This window comes from Homalodisca vitripennis, chromosome 2, assembly GCF_021130785.1.
Source record: "Homalodisca vitripennis isolate AUS2020 chromosome 2, UT_GWSS_2.1, whole genome shotgun sequence".
Taxonomy (NCBI): domain Eukaryota; kingdom Metazoa; phylum Arthropoda; class Insecta; order Hemiptera; family Cicadellidae; genus Homalodisca; species Homalodisca vitripennis.
Genome location: NC_060208.1, coordinates 68,094,256 through 68,112,443, shown reverse-complemented (window position 1 = coordinate 68,112,443; position 18,188 = coordinate 68,094,256). Strand labels below are relative to the sequence as shown.

The following is an 18,188-nucleotide window of genomic DNA, read 5'->3' as shown; positions in this document are numbered from 1 at the left end:
GAATGTAACAGCTTATTTGTGGTATAAAAATTCTACAAGCATATCATCTAAAAGTTTGAATATAATAAAATTTTATTAGCTTGGCCAAACCATATTATTACAGAAAATTTAATTATGCGTATAAATACTGCCACGTTATCGCAATGAACTAAAATTATGCATTCACTACACTTGAATTTCATTCACACATACAATATTTACATTCACCCCAATTCATTCTTTCTGAATTTTCTCACTCAGCCCAATGTCAGTTAGCCAAGCATGTTGTCTCCCAAAAGTCATAAACTCGTCTTTATGTAACATGCTCTTGAAATTAACGCATTTTCTGGCAAGTTTTAAATGCCTTGGGCATCACAACATATTTTTTATGGAATTGGGCAGTAATTTGACAAATTGAACTACTGTCTAAGAAAGCATGGTTCATAAGCTAATGTTCTGTTTCTCCCAGTTAGGTAGTTATCCCTGCCTCTAGTCTCATAAGAGTGTATATCACTACCTTTTATAGGATTTCATATTATCTTGAAAAAGAAACCAAAATATTAATAGAGGAAGAGTACTGTCAACAGTTTTCAGATTACCGAATCCTGGTCTGCACAACACTCTAAGTCGCAGTTTTTAAATTATTCTAATGGCCTTTGTTAAGAATAAATATTCTAGAAAAATGAATGTTTGCTCAACTTTTCCACAAAGCTAAACCATAGTATAGATGTGAATATATTAGTCCATAATATGCTGTTATCAGCACCTAAGTGAGGCAGTATTTGGATAGTTGTCTCAGTATATAAATGCCAGAGGACAATTTTGCACAAACGCTGTCCACGTGACAATCCCATGTCAACCCTCGATCAAGGTGTATTCCAAGGATTTTTGTTTAGTAGACTTCTTCAATATTGGTTTCATCCAAGGCTTGGACTAAAAACTGAATCTGTCTGTCGCAGACAAAGTATAATAAATTTTGATTTTGTTATATTTGTTTTAAGATTGAGCTAATTGAAATGCTTAATTGTATTGTTGAGCTCAGTAAATGTCACCATCTCTAGTTCTGTTTGATTTTGTATTGCAACAGTCACGTCATCTGCATATTGGGCAATTTCACAGTGATGAGCCAGCGTTGTTGACATACAGCAGAGTAGTGGACAGAGAATGGATCCTGAGAAATGAGAAACTCTAATCTGAAATTTGGACATGTTGTTTTCTATCGCTAAGATATGACTTAAGCCAATACACTCGTCTTCAATGATATTCCAGTATATAAGTAAAAGTGTTATGATCAACACAATTTAACACTTTAGATAAGTCAAGAAAAACACTAATCGTATCTCTTTGACTTTTAATTCTTTCCACTATCATGACGACTTGACACACAACTGTGTTGATTGTCAACTTTACTCATCGGAATCCGATCTGGCCTGATGATAGTAGATTGTTTTTTTTTATATTTAAAAGCCAAATAAGAGACACTTTTTCACCAATTCTAAATCTCCCTTCTTAAAAATTGAGGTAACTTTGACCATTTTGAGAGAGGAGGGAAATGCTCCAGAACGAAAGAGACATTTATCAAGTCATTGTTTAAGCAGACCGACAAATATTTTGAACACTGCTTCAGAAGTCATATTGACACATGATTCAAGTCATTTGATCTCCGTTGGAAAATGATTTTTCACTCAAGACATATCCTCCTCTATGATTGGAGTCAGAGCTATGGGGAAATGGCTGTCGCTGATTAAGACTAAGTCCTTAGTCAGTCCCAACTGAGGAAAAATTGTGTATAACTCATCAGTGACCCTGATGGCATTGCTGACTAGTTCGCTATCAATCTGTACCTCAATACATATTTGTCATTTAATTTTCTATTGTTGATTATAGCACACACCATTTTAGTTTTTTTTTTTTTTTTTTTTTGACATGAGCAGTGTTTTGATGACATCATAGTTGCAGCTCTGATTACCTTTCTATAAATTAATTTATAATTTTGATCAAAGTGTTTGAACTCCTCTTTTCTTAAGTGGTTATTAATTTCACATTGAAATATGAATTTTTCTCTCAAACCAAGATACTTTTGGTTATCCATTTACAATTCTCTATTTTAGCCTTTGGTTGTTTTAATTAGGGCAGCTTATGTTCAAATGGAAATTGTAACGTTTTTCAAAATTTTTGAATTGCTATTCAATGGGATTTAAACAATTTAGAAAATTTTGACTTACTTTCGAGAGAATAGGTTAAGTACAATGTGTGTGGGCATCCTGTTTAAGATTTTATTTTTACTAGATCCCGTGTGGGCTTGTGACTGTAATGATGACCTGTTGTCCATAGTGGTCTGAGATTGCTTGCTGTGTTGATCACAGTAACCCAGCAGTCAGTCAGATTTGTAATGGCATTGTCAATAATTGTTGCCACTGAAGTGGGGCAACTCATGTTGGTGTGTCTATTCACCAGACCAAATGACCCCAACAAGTCAGCAAACCATTTTGAAAAGAATAGTTTATTTTCATTTGAGGACCTGTATACTCCAATGACGTGCATTGAAGTGGTGTTTGTATGAATGTTGAACCCTGTAAATTCAAAATATTTGTCTGTTTGTCCATCAAGAGTGTAAGAGTGTATGGGTAAACAAACAATAATTTCGCACAAAGACTACTATCCTCCTCTTTTGATAGAGTTATGGCATAACACATTCACAAATGGGTAATTGAAAATTTTGAAACATTATATTTTAGTGTTTTTAAACCCATATTCAATAACAACAAGCAGGTCTTGAAGTTAATCTCCCTGTTTTGTAGCTATTTGTGCAGTTTAATGCATAAATGTCAATTGTTCTTTTAAATGTTTTATTGTAATTTGAATTTTAAAATTTATATTTTGAGTCAGTCAATTTATTTTGGTGGCTATGAGTGGGTTCTATAAAATTCTTGTCAGAGGAGATGCCTCAAGGATTGGTGCTGTCACAGACTGTGCCCTTACTACTCCCATGAAAGTTCTGCCCTCAGGGATAGAGACTGTTGAATTCAACATCTCTGGTAAGGTTGATGGAACTAATGACAAAGGGGCACTTTTCACCTTACGCAGGGCCTTTATGATGCACAGGGCCAGCAGGCGCTTTCCTTCCATGTGAAGATGCAAGCCATAGGAGGGAAGAAACTCCACCCGATTTGAGTTAATCTTTAGTACCTGCATACCCTTGTAGCCATATCAAAACTCATCCATAAGGTTGTTAACCAGTTGAATAGTATGAAAAATGTGGCTGTCAGAAGAAGGTTGTGTCTCTGCAATCCTGGAGAATACTGTACAATGCTTTCTGAAGCCTTCAAAATGTTTAAATTTAATATCCTGCCTCCTGACCGCCACATCGTTGGACCCCGCCATGAGGGTTGTTGGCTTGGGTCTTTTTACTTGATGAGGACTCTATGTTCAGGAAGCCGGCATTTGGTTTGCAGTCATCAGATTGCCAGTTCTGTCTTCTTGTCCAGACTAACATAGATGGTGCAGTGCTTCCTTCCTATTGCAAGGCAGTCAAAGACTAACCTAACCTCATTTAGTTAAAAGGAAATTAATTGAGGCTTCATATATTAAATTGGCAAACCAACCCATCAGTCAACCATAGTTGAAATTTGGTCGCTTTTGTTGCCATTTCTGAAAAATTAACTAATAACAAACCCTAAAGTACTAAACAGATTATACATTTCTAATAAGCCCGTGCCCAGTCATAATATGGTTTTGAGAAGTTCATCTAGAATAAATCAATAACAAAAAGGCACACTCCTGTTTTCTGCTTTGCCATCATCTTGTTTCTACTGTGATGATCGCCATTTGCTAATGGCCTCTGGTCAGTTCTCCGTGGTTGGTCATTCAGTGCAGACCTATAATTGTGGCCTGAATTGTTTAGATCAGTTTTAATAATTGGTGTTATGTTTTTATTAACTGCATATTTTAGAGGTAGTGTTGACATGGAGTTGACATACAGCATCGTTAGTGTGACTCCTGAGTTATGATTGTCACAAAACTCTATTTATCATCTGAGGAAGAGATGAGATTGGAGATCTCAAAAGTAGTATTACTGATTTCTTGTATCACTGAACAATGATAAATGTCTGGAAAAATCCTGTTTCCTTCATAATCCTTCCATCGCCAAAAACAAATTTTAAACAAAAAATAAAAAATGTTCAACAAACCAATAGTTCAATACATGATTAAGGAAGTTAAAAATGTTATTGTTCATTAGAAATATCTTAACACATTCGAGTCTACGCTCGAGCCAGACGCGAGCGCCATTGTTTAACCCTTTATAGGTCACTCATTTTGGCCGGGAACGCACATGGTTGGAATATCGACCACCTGAAAGAGGATAGTGTGTGCACGCATAAAAAAGTTTGGAATATTGAACTGAAACTTTTTTTTTTGTGGTCAGTGGTATACACCCATACTCTTAAAAATGTTAGAAATATTCTTACATATTTCACTTTTCTCTAAAACTATGGTTGATTTTTCAACCAGTGAGCGTTTAAGGGAATAGCTTTACCTCCGTGTTCACTGGTTGAAATATCGACCACATTTTTGTGGATAAAAAAATCAAATTATTTGAGTTAGATGATTTGTTTATTTGTACATGTAACTATATTAGGACACATATGAAGTGTATAAAATACATAATTTATTATGATATATAATGTAATAATAATTGCCTTATAATGGTATATTAATACAATTATAATTAAAGATTAACTAAAAGAAGTTGTGTTTTATAATAATACAAAAAAATATGGTTAGATAAGTAGTTCGTGTATTCTTTTTCAAAATAAAACCTATTTTAATGATAGAAGGATTAAATATTAATTATTTATTTACTAAAAGAGAAACTAAAACAGAAAGCCATAATCAACTTTATAAGGTTAAAAAATTGAGAAAATTAACATGATTTGCATTCTTTATAAATATAAAAAAACTTTGACTTGTTCTGTAGTATTTTACACTTTTGTAATTAATTATTCTGACAGATTCATTGGTCTTTATGGAAGAGCGCAAAACATTAATGCACAAAGCAATTTTACACTTCTCGCATTCAATTTGCCACCTCTTAGGCTTTTCTTTTTAGTACTACATCAAGCACAATGGCGATTTGGCGTAGGTATAGGAAAATGAAGGCCAACATCTGCCAATAATACCTCATTTACATGTCTTCCTGGAAAGAACTGTCTATCATTTCTAATGGTACCACATATAAACGAGAATTTAGCTAGCAGATTTTGTAAAAATGGGATGGTTGAGAAAAATCTGTCAAAAAATAGGCAGTATCCCAGGCCCACAAAAGCCTTTGATAATCTCAGTATAATACTTTCTCCTAAAGTTTCCTCACTTCCTCTTGTGGTTGATTTCCCTTCATAAACTTCAAAACAGAGCATAGACCCTGTCACACTACAAGCCAAAAACCCATATTTTGAAACCCCACTTGGTAGGCTTATTTTGGAGGTATTGTTTCAAAGAAGTACGTCCCTTAAAACAAACCTTGTTTCATCTAGGCTATGCTCAAGTATTTGCTTGGATTAAAAACTTCCCTATACTAAATAAAAACTTTCCTATAAAAATATTGTAAATAAACATTTAATTAAATATTTAAGTATTACGGGACTGTAACTAGAAATAAATTAATCAAAAAATTTATTTTAGGGGAAATAACTCGCAAGCCAAAAAATTTTAACTTGTATTGCTATTATATTTTGTAAATACACATGTTTCTGTGTTCATTGGTATATGTATGTATTGCCAAAAAAAATCAAGAAATTATCAATTTATAAACCACTGAAAACCTTGATGTATTTTGAGGTTAGAGTAATTTTAATATATAAGTTTAATTTTCATACTGACAGTTTCAGATAAAAACTCTAGATATACATGTTAAAAGGCAGACAATTTTAATCATAAACAAGTATCAAAATATATATCATGTTATAAATAATTACCTGTTATAAACCAGATTAAAATTTCCTGATGAAACTGCCCTTATCTCGATAGAAGCTGCAGGCTCAAACGCTCACTGGTTGAAATTTCAACCACTTTTAACAGGCCAATGATATAATATGGGTTCACGTTCAAACCTGAATCTTTCAACCAATGGCACCGATGTTCCTTACCTAATACAATGATACTGTGGACCATAGAACCCATTTTCCTTCAGCATGTCACTAAAAAATGAACCTTATTATTAGGTGGTTGAAAATTTCAACCATGTGCGTTCCATCAAACATTCCATATAATCAGGTGTGCGCGTTACTGGAAAGTTCTTGGTGGTTGATATTTCAACCATAACCTATAAAGGGTTAAACCCCCGGCCGGCGCTCGAGCATGACTCGAGCACAGCTTTGCCGATTGATATACGGAGTTGCTCGAGTGATATTCGAGTGCCGTCTGCTGCATTAGAAAGCCAGCGTTAATGGTTAGTTCAGAAAAATTCCGCTAGGCGCTACTACGTCATACCCGCTTGAGGCTTTTGTTTATCCACTGACGTAGCCTGACGCGTCGTCAGTCTGTCTACGACAACAATAATTTTTTTAGCATTTGGAATTTTTTTGGCAATTAAAATAATTATTTGTAAATATGTATATAGTAAATGCCTTTAAAAAAATTGAAATTACTTGTTTTATTTATTCAAAAGTTAGTTTTCAAGTAACACAAGACATGCGGGAGTTTTTATTTTTCTTCAAAAAATGTAAGTTTTGAAATTTTTAAAAAAATTAATTACATTTTATAGGAATACAGTTTTACATATCATTTTAAAGAGGAAAGATAGAACTTTCAAGAAAAAATAATATCTTATACATAATATTTAACAGTTTTTATAAATACAAAATGTGAAAACCAATTAATCTATGCAGACCGGGTTATAAAAACAGCAAATAGCGAGCCAGACTCCAATGTGTTAAATATTGCTTTAAAATAAAATGGAATGAATATCTTGGTTAGGTCACTCGTCTTTTTATACTTAGCAAAGGCCCTGTTTAAACAAAGCCTAGTGTCACTCCTTTCAAACTCTTATGAACTACTACTACCAAATGAAGTTGCATTTGTGTGTCAACATGAGCTGGTTTATATTTCATTGTTTTGACCTTGAAGAAGATAGATAATATTAGTAAGCAATACTGTGCATTTGTTTGCTACTGACACATGTGAATGACCTACCCAAAGCGACAGAAGTGATATTGTTCAAATTTTCAGACGACACTATGTTGCTATATATGAGGCCCACTTTCCATTAACATACGCTGGACAGGGAATTGTTACTCTTGGAAACTAATTCCTCACAATGGTCTTGCCCTGAACAAGCTCTTAATTAAGTGAGATAATTAAAGGTATTCATCACCATCCATAAATACAGCAGAGAAGTAAATTAGTAAACAATTCCTCAATAAGTTGTTTTGAAACCCCAGTTCTAAGAAGAAATTCTTACATAAGATCAATTTTGGATACAAATTTATATCTAATGCATTGTCTCACAGCATCAATTACTCTTGACGTTGTATCATTAGTGATACTCTTTTTACAAAGGATAACGTAGTATTGCAACAACATTGATCAAAATAAAAATTCAGGAGAGAAACAACTCAACTACTTACTCTTATAGCATGTATTTTATAATTGGTATAGTATAAGCAATACAATAATTTAATAAGTATTTTAGTACCAAATCGTAGCATTAGAACAAATTATGTAGCATTAGGTGTTCATCTTGAATTTTGAAAACAGCTGAAAGTGAAAAAGTAAATAATAAAAATATTACATTGTAAATACCCAAGTCCATCCATCATTCACTCCATTGCACACAGCAACACTTCCCCTTTGAAGCATTAAATGTACATCATTTCCGCCATATGTGACATTTTCTTGGGGATATGAACGAAAAGATCAAAATAGCTAGCGAGTTCATCAATATTGGTGTCATCAGGAGTCATGCGTGCCTGGATGGAGCAAGAAGCCTGAGGTCTCTGGTTCGTCGCAGATTCCGAACTCTCTGACGAAGGCAGAGCAAGCAGAGTGCTGCTGTCCGAATGGGTACGTCTACGAGGTGTGCGCAGACCAACAATGAAATGTTTGTCCCTCTTCGTTCTCAATTCGATGAAACTGATCGCGTCAAAACGGGAAAGCGCCTTTAAATTCAGTTTTGGCACACTGACAGACACCAGAGATCGAAAATCACTGAGCTCATGAGAGTCCAGAGCCAACACTTTACCCTGAGACACGGACAGGTCAAGAGAGGCTAGGTGAGAGGTCAGAGCAGTCGGAGAGTCCAACGGTCTCATAATTGATGGATTCTCCTTCAGCCTCAAGATAGGAGCCCTTAGCACTCTTCGATTTAGATTTCCGAGACGACTCTTCTGCAAGACTGGCCGCTTGAACATTGTCTTCTGTATAAATATGCTGCCCTGAAACAACATATTAGTACTGATAAGTAATTTCTTTGTTAATCAATTAATCATCATTCCATAATAAAAACATAACACATTATACCAACTACACGATTCTGTTATATCTAGTTCAAAAGAGGCAGCCATCAACTATTGTTGAACTGCTTCTGAGTATTACTTAAAAGTCAACTTGAAGTTCAATCTAGAGAACAAATGGATTATTAACTATGGATTATTAACAAATTCTTTTAAATTCCTAGGAATGGCCCTAGAGGAGAGACTGGTTTGAAATTATTACACTGAAAGCATTTGTTTCAGACATTTATACCTTCAAACTCTCACATGTCATTTGTGAACTGCATATGGTTACAAAGTGAAGTATCAAGCTTCTCATAATACTAGTGTTTGTTGGGTATTCTTTTGTTTTTAGTTTATTATATTGCTCTTAGGTCAGCAGGCAACTACAACACTGCCGCAGACATAATTTATTTCACAATTATCATTTTTTTATTGAGACATAACTTGTTTCACAATTATCATTTTTTTTATTGAAGTGATTATTTTAGAATTTATTAAATAAATTATTATTATTATTTATTTATTATTAATGAATTATTACATGAATTAACAGTTTATAAAAGTTATTTAAGATAAATAATATAAAAAGCTACTTTGGACACCTAAAAAAACAGAATAAATTTGTATAACTCATAAAGTTACATAAAATGGATATAAAAATACTTTTAGGTATTTAAAAATTATATTTCTGAAATCAGCATACAATTATTCTGAATAAAATTTTTGTATTTAAGGTTCAACAGTAACAGAGTTCTGAAAATGTTTTGAAATTTAAACAACCGCCAAAATACAACTAAATAATGTACCAAGGTGGCCAGTAAACTCAGTCGGAATATTTATGATTAATTTTTGTACAAAGTTAAAATTTTCATTCCTTTGCTAGTTCTTTGAGATAAGAAATGGACTTATGTAGTTAATATTCTGAAAACTCTTTAAGATACAACACAAATTGTTAATTACAAAATGTTTTGGAAATATTATAAGTATTCTATAACATTTTTGTTTATCTCAAGGTTCTTAAATAATGGAGTGTGTGAATTTTTTTAAGTCTGAACGGCCACCGTACTGAAATGAAATGGCGTACCAAGCTGGCCAATGAACTGAAGACAAAATATTGATTAGATAATTTTTTTTCTAAGTTTCAACTTGTTTAGGCTTGGGACTGTTATTGTTTCCACAAGCCATGTTATATAGCACTGAGTGGTTATATAGCACACACATATAAATTATATACACACAGGGAGTGGTTTTGTGCTCTGGGGGTCCGTTCGGTGGTAAGTCATGCAGTAAGTGCTACCATGAGGACATTTCCAATAGGCTGATTTTATCTACCAAAACAATAGTAGTAAACCAAATGTAACAAAACAACTTTTGACTGCTAAAAAAGCACAGAAACAAATTACAGTACACCAAAAAATCTGAAGTATCTGCCTTTATGATATGTCATGATATGTACAACTGGCATTAAAGAAATTGTCACTAAAAAACAGAAGCTTAACTTAAAGGCAACAATGAAAAACTTATAAAGTTTTTTCACAGGAGAATGGTCCAATTACCTTGCACTTTGCTGAAAATAGACCTTTTGGCACTGAAGAAAACAGATATAAACAGAGATACTTGCCTATGTATGGTGTGTGCCATTGGTGCAGAATGTTCAATCATGTAGAAAATTTAGAAAGCAAAAACATAGCTAACATTCTAAGTGGTATTCAATATATCATCGATACATCCATACTTTTCACTAAGAGAAATAAAAGAGTCAAAACTTCTTCTCTAGGTAGATAACTGGCGATTACAAAAACAAAGCGACACTACCACAGAGTGTTAATACGTTGACGACGTCCAATTACCAGACTCTTTTATATGCCTTTGAATTCTTTAATAATAACGACCAAAAGCTTAATAGTTTTTTAAAGTTAAAAGTATAAGGAGAAAAGTATATGGGCTTCACAATTTTGCACACCAAAACTTTTTCTATAGACTTTTTTTACTTTTATACATGGACCCCAAGAGGTACTTAAAATATTAATTTACCTAAAAAATTAAGCAATCGTGCACCCGACGGGGTACACGATAGTCTGAGGTATTCCTATAAGCGCGGGCTCATATTTCACAAACCAGCAAGACAAAGAAACAATGAAAACACTCAAATGAAAATGCTTGACAATGTGTACACCACTGGACACATGACACGCTTGATGCAAGCCTGGCATTTATCTGTTTTGGTACATGATGACAGTTATGAAAGATAATGTGTACTGTACCCGATGGAGTACACGTTATTGTGAACTTGTTAAATCTGTTCCTGCCTCTACCAGTTAAAGCGGGCAGGAGATGGACCTCCCATGGTTAGGTTAAAAGATATCTCTAACACTAGAGAAAGCACCCACTCCAACAATCATCATGCACAACTAGACCTATCGATCATTTGCCCCAATATCTTGACATTTGCAGTTAGAAGATATGTAGTTCCTGAACATCCACTTAATAACAAATGTATGTTTGTGACACATTGGCTTTTGGCTGTACCAAGGGTCGGTTCTACTGGCAGGTATATACCAGCCAGAAGTGCACGCTCCTCAGTGAAGATCCAGGTTATCTGGAGATTAAAAAGTTAAATATTGAAGCATAAAATCTAGATAGAGTTTAAGTTATTTTGATTTGAGTTTTTGCTCCATAATATGGTTTAAAATGAAGATTATATATTACCTGTGGTTTTTTCTTCTTGTTACAAAAGCATGAGCCCGAGGGACAGGCAGCCCCTGTCAGAGACATAGACTGGAACACAGATTCCGGAGCCACTGGACCGTTCACGTGCACTTTACCAAAAGGGTTAAAATTTCGAACACACATCTGGGAGCTACAACAACACATTAAATTAACATTTTTGGTGCTACTAACGAAACCTCATGCACAATAGATATACCTCTCCTCTACCCCTCAGGGAAGTTAAAATATACTATAAAATGTTACTTAAAGCTTTGTTTTTAAAATTCCATTTAAGGTGTAATAGTAGAAACTTTGTGTATGGAAATAAATTTTACACCAACAAGATACAGATTGAGATAATATGAGAAAACATTGATTTGCTTCTAAAAGAAACTCATAGTTATAAAAATGCAGTACTGGCTGGAGGCATTCATGATCAGACCCTCTGGAATTTTATCTTGTAGTGATAAGCTATATACTACTTTGAGAGATGTTTTTCGTTCAACACCATCAGCTCAGCCAGTGCTGCCACAGGCTACACTGATGAGTGGAAGCACTAGTGTCAGCCCAATATGAATTCTAAGAACGTCTAAATTAACAGAAACATTGTTTATTTGTGTCAAAATCCACTCCCCCTGCAGAATTTATTATTAATGTTATTTCATGTATACAAAGATGGCATTTGACATTATCTGAAACCAACATGGATAAATCTTGGTCACAACAAGATCACGTGATGTCCCGCGTACATGTAAAATGAGGCAATATTTCTCTTTTTCCCAGAAAAACAGTTCTACTTTTAATATTCCACAAATTCATTAAACTATTTGTCATTTACAATCCTTGATCTAATATTGTTTTGTTCTGGTGAATGATGGCAATGGGTTGATAACGCGCAACTTATATTTTTCCACTCTGGTCATTAAATTCATATTTTCTGATAAGAGCATGTACCAAAATGAGATTAAAACTTACCCATCAACATTTTTAAGCAAGCATATTTTTACAGTAGGCCTATCAATAATATTTCTCTTATAAAAAGAGATATGTGACTGCTGCTAAAATAGGTGTTTCATTTACAGTTTAAAATAAAATCATAATTTTGGTATTATTTGTCATAACTTTAGGTACATATTTTTTACATTTATATTCTTTGAAATAAACATACTTTATGACAATACTAGTAGTTAGTACTAGTAGTATACTGGTAGGCATAAATGTATACATACATAAATATATTTATTAAATTGTTTTTAAATATTTTAAAAATATAGTTTGAGCACTTTTTGGATGGAAATAAAAAAATAATTAAACTGCAGGAAACCAACTCATTTGGTTTACTATTTTATTTTTTAAAACCCTACAAATTTAGATTATAAGTCAAGTTAGATTCTAAAATAAAAACCGTCATTGTCATACAATAGCAATGTTTTAATCACACGCTGGGAAAATAGAGAAATTAAGAGTAAGGTAAAGTAATTAGGGTACATATAATTTTTTAATACAAAGAAAGCAAATAAATTAATTTAAACAATTTTGTTAGAATGTCTATTTAGATACAAAACTGTATAATGACATATAAATATATTTATTACTAGCTGTTTCCCACGGCTTCGCACGCTTTTCGTAAGCTTTGCCCGTGTATGTGTACTTGTTTCAAGTGACTCATATTATTTCCAACACCGACGTACAGTTTGCCTTGAGAAAACAAAAATACTTGCCTATTTTTTTAAACCTTTTACTGATGGAAAATAACACTGTTCTTGGAAATTGTAAAAAAGATATCAAATCACGTTTATCAAAAATTTGACATTTGTGACACGTTGTAAATGTCAAAAAATGTTTGTTTACATAGAAACGTCAAAAATATTTATGTTTACTTAGTTACTGTCAAAAATAACAACAATTTTTTGTCGCATTATATATGTTTACAAAGAACAGCTGATTAAAAATTTGAAAAGACTCTTTCACTTAATAACATATGTTTGCTGCAATGCATTTCTTACGGGTATTTCTGTAACCAGTGGGGCGGAATCCTGAATCGGGAAAGGGATAAAAAGTATCCTATAACCTTCTACAGATCAAGACGAACAAATTTTAAAAAAAAATTAGGCGAATCCGTCCAGCCGTTTGTGAGTGATGCTGTTACACACGAACAGTTTCATTTTTATATATATAGAAAAATAGAAATTTATTAGTAAATAAATGACATCAGCATGAAGCAGGCTTTTAATAGATAAAAATAAACAAACAATAAGTCACCAGCAGTCTGCTTTGTAAACAAGCTGATGTAATGCATTCCCGTGGAAAATAATGTTACTAACAAAACAATAAGCACCAAATTATACAAAACTATGAAAACATTAATTACGTAAAATTAAAGAGTCTGTACTCTTCATATTAAATAAATATTACAGTTTGTATAAATTGTAGGACCTTATTACAAGACACTACAATGGCATGATGTATCAGACTTTCGTTTTCCCAAAAGCCATTGGGGCTGACAGATTGGTCAAGCTGTTCTCAAGAGAAAAATGCTAAGAATAAGGTATCAGCCGGCTACAGTACGATAAGCCAACAACCGAATGATCAATAATATTAATCATCGATATTCATGAGTAAAGAATCCTCGCTATATCTACTTAGGCCAAATTACGTTATATTTCAATTACATTGTATTTCAAATTACAGTATAAAAAGTAATAATGTTACAGTGAATAAAAACTAATCTAGGATACGTGTATTATAAAATGTAACAAACAAAACTGTAGGTATTTAATTACTTTACTATGTTGAAGAATAACACATGAATGTTTTTCACATGAAGTGATCAATTTTACTATCTAGCGCTAAAATGCGTCACAAGTGCGTTCAGTGGCCTAGGCCTCAGCACTTTGACGACTGTTGCCGGTTCTCGCTTCTCAACTCAGCTTGAATACAGAGTTGTGTTTCGTTTCTCAGATGTGGCGAAATGGTGAAACTATTTAAAACTTTTCCTTATCTCACTAATGATGTCAACAATTTATACAGAAATGAACGGATGCATTTAAAAAATAGGAATTGATTTTAGGTTTTAGCTACATCACAAGCAGCAAGGGGTGGTACGCATCCAACGGTATGGTTTGTTAAATAATGAGCATGAAAGGGAATAAAATTTGCCGCTTTATCATATCAGACCACTTACTATTAATCAGTCCGTAGGAGTGAGAATTGCGCAAACATACGGCAACTCATAGCAATCCATCCTATCACGATTTGGAGCGGTTTCACACAGGCTACAAAATGCCAACAGAACACAGATAAAAGCCATTTGCTGAGGCGACGTAGTAGATATGAATGAGCATTGGAAGGATTCAGAGGGCTGCCAGTGAATCGTTGATAGAGGCGGATGTAATATTAATGCTGGTGTGTTCTACGTAGGATTGTTTGTAGAATAAATAATGAACAATCCAACTATCTTAGACATGAAAATTATTAGTTTTTATATTATTTTTATACAAGCACAAAATGTTAGATATTATAACTGATAATACAACACTAAAATGTAGAAAACTATGAAATAAAAAATGACGTATTTTTAAAAGTAAAAACAATAAATTAATTACTCCCGCAGTCAAGTAGACTTGTAATCCCATTAAAATTGTAAACTAACAATGTATAACGTGAATGTTAAACCAACAAATACTTATAAAAACCAAAAAGGTAGGGCTCATAGTTGATGATAATTTATTATTTATGTAGGCTATATATATTATTTTCTTTCTTATGTCCCAAGTAAGTATTTTAATATCAATAACATTTATTATTTTTAATTTTTAGTACGTATTATTTATATTGAAATATGTAATTAAATTACAGATTAAATGCAAGGGAAATCAATTTACTCTTATACTCAATTAAAATAAGTAGTTGGGTTTTAGTATCAATTTACTTATGTATATGTTAAGCTAGGATAAAGCAAGAAGTTATTTTTCTTTAATAATTTTTTAAAGCAAACCCAACATTTTATCATGCCAAATTTGTATTGAGATGTAGGTGTAATTTTGACATGCTCCTCTTAGTAAAATAACCAAATCATATATATATATATATATATATATATATATATATATATATATATGCACTTTTCTTGTCATGCTAAAACTACTAGCACTGGTAAGAAAATCTGGTATAAAGTACTATAATTGTAAAATATATAACGTTACTAAATTGTCAGGTAAACAATTATTCGTAAATATGGGTATATTTATAAGTTGATCTGATTTTAAGAAATAAAAACAAACAAATAAAAACAATTTGATTTTTAAATAAATAAATTCTAAATAATAAATTGATTTAGTTGTTAGTCAACAGATATCGTATGAAATATAGCAAATAAAAAACTATAAAATAGTTACATCATAGTAGGCTAATGTTTTTTACTTAATTGAGCATCTATTGACTACTCTCCAACCGAATCCACCGAGATCCATATTTCAAAAAGATTAGCACGCCCAAGAGGTCCCCCGATCTGGCACGCCCACAAGGTCCGGCGATCCCTGCGACAACTGGTACCCAGTGTAAACCGTTCAATATTACCTCAAACACTACTACGTTTCTGGGACTGCAACACACTGATATTTGCTGCGATATTGTAGTAGTGACAGTTGTTTAAGATCGTCGCTCCTGCACACAGTGGTCAGCCAACTAGTGGGTACTCGAGTAAACTGCTCAATTCAACCCACTTTGTACACCAGTAATTGTGCCAAGACCAATCACCACAGGTTGTTGTGATTAGGCTTGCGCGATTCTCGCTCACGTGTGAACCAGGCCTTACGACAATGTCATGGCGATGACTCATGTTGATTCATGTAATCGCAAGGGATTTTCAAGGTCTGTACATTAAATTCACAGCTTAGGCCTATTTAGTTTTTTCACAGTTAATGAAATTCACAGCTTACTCACGGTTTTTACGCACGGGTGGTGACCCTGTAGTGGTAACAAAATTAAACAAATCTTTACAAGCGCTTACTTGATCTGAACTTGAATTTGGCTATGATCTCGAGGGATGTTTTTCTTTTTTCCCCAGCAGTGTAGGGTGCCACCGAACCATTTCTGATCGGTACTTTCCCAATCTTAGATCACATCCTAAATCTTACGTGATCTGACGTCAGAGAAGTTGGACGATCTGGGACATGATCTGAGGTTAGGAAAATAACCATCAAAAATGGCCCCCAATGTGGGCTTTGGTGACACCTAAAACGGGTTCTAGGAACATAATAACTCAACACCTTATTTTGTATTAGGAATTGACAAACAGAATTTCCCATTTCTAGTGGCTATTACTCAAATACCTTACACATGATTTAACTGTGTTTTTAATTACTTTGGAACAATAATGTCCAGCTGAATTACATTACAGACTTTTAAGATTGTATTATAGTGAAGCATTTTATGTAATAGAAAATAATACAACTTAGTTTGTACCAAGTTTGAGCAGTGTAACAATTACTTAACAGGGTAAACATGTCTGACAGTATTTAAATCATTCTAAATGATGATTCGATATTATTGATCACTCGAGTGTTTGACGCTTATTATTCTGCAGCCTATCAGCCCTTGGGTCCTCAATGGGTTAAGGTGTTGCTAGGCCCCAATGTTACAGATAGCCTGCCAGTATTTCTGTGTGATTTATAAACACCTCATTTACCTGATTTACAATATAACTTTATACTATACCCAGCCTAAATAAAATAGCACTGTTATAGTAAATAAATCAAACATTTACCTCATTGGGCTAATTTGAAGTTTCTCCAGACTTGATGGCAAATTTTCCTCTGAATTTTCCATTTTAAATTATGAGCCTTTGATATAAAAGAAAGCCTTTACCATTTGATGTATGACAGCAACATAAATGATGATCCTGAAAAATCAAGATAACTGTCAAAAACAGAAAAACATTAAAATTATTCAGAGATTGCCTTCAAACAGACTACATTAATAGCTTGATTGTGACCTTGTATTTATCATAACCTTGTCCACACCATAATTACCAATAGGAAGTAAACTTACCAAGGGCAGTGATATTTATACAAAGTTGTATGATATGTTTGATATAAACCAGTTTCCAAAAATGTATGAAAATAACTCCTTACTTATAAGACTGAACAACGCACGCAAATGTAAACACAAAACATCAACACCATATGAATAAAATAATCATAGTCATTCATCCATAGAGGAAGATGAGTATTAACGAAACATCATCAAGGAGTTCAGAGTTGTTACTTATATATTACTTATAACAAATTTGAAAAGTGCGAGTTTATAGACAGTACAGTTAATTTCCTTCAGAAACAATACAATTAAAGAATAATAAGAAATTAAACTTTATAAACTAGTCATTTCTTAAGTGCAACATCATTTTTAAGATATTACTTTACTTACCTATGCACACATTTTAAATTGTACAAAAGTATTTTAGCCGGACTGAGATTAAGTGCTGCTAGTAAATTAAAAAAATTGAGTGCATTATAAGTTATTAAGGTAATTCTAAGCAATATATGGGTCAACCTCGATTTTTCTCATATTACAATATAATGTTCCAATAGTCAATTAGAAAAGGAAATGACTAGAATTTATTGCCGGAAAGCAGTTATAGGGAGCAGGCAACCGCCAGACGGTCATATATTGCTTAGAGTTACCTATTAGTGATCAGGGGCACTGACGTGATCTGGGCTTCAAATTTGGAACTACTTGAGTTAATTTTTTTTCTAAAAGAGCAAGCAGCTGAAGCGCTGCGCAGCGGGCAGGCATCGTGCGTGATCCTTTTTTTTATTAAAAATTTCTGATAAATTGTTATTACATATTACAATATAATGTAGGTAATGTATGTAAAACAATTTTAAACACATAATTACATGCTGGAAAGCAAAGTAAACCAATATAATCCGCCTAATACAAAATCTCCGTAAAAATCTGGTAAAGGAATCTGTGTCATTCCTTTGGCCTGAATCAATTCAGTATATA

General features: G+C 33.2%; 1 protein-coding gene across 1 annotated transcript; it reads right to left on the bottom strand.

The window, feature by feature from the left end:
- Positions 1 to 7,600: 7,600 nt before the first annotated feature.
- On the bottom strand, positions 7,601 to 17,388 carry LOC124354095. Its single transcript, XM_046804301.1, has 4 exons — positions 17,232 to 17,388; positions 16,948 to 17,082; positions 11,181 to 11,331; positions 7,601 to 8,411 (listed from the first exon to the last, which is right to left on the bottom strand). Exons 2-4 carry the CDS (start codon positions 17,007 to 17,009, stop codon positions 7,836 to 7,838), a joined length of 789 nt encoding a protein of 262 aa, XP_046660257.1. The 5' UTR covers positions 17,010 to 17,082; positions 17,232 to 17,388; the 3' UTR covers positions 7,601 to 7,835.
- Positions 17,389 to 18,188: the final 800 nt, after the last annotated feature.

Excerpts from the sequence above, each read along its gene's own strand:
- LOC124354095 (XM_046804301.1), bottom strand. The coding sequence starts at position 17,009 with ATGGAAAATTCAGAGGAAAATTTGCCATCAAGTCTGGAGAAACTTCAA. Across the intron at positions 11,332-16,947 it reads CTTCAAATTAGCCCAATGAG|CTCCCAGATGTGTGTTCGAA; the intron begins GTAAATGTTTGA and ends GTGTTGTTGTAG. Across the intron at positions 8,412-11,180 it reads ACAAGAAGAAAAAACCACAG|GGCAGCATATTTATACAGAA; the intron begins GTAATATATAAT and ends ATGTTGTTTCAG.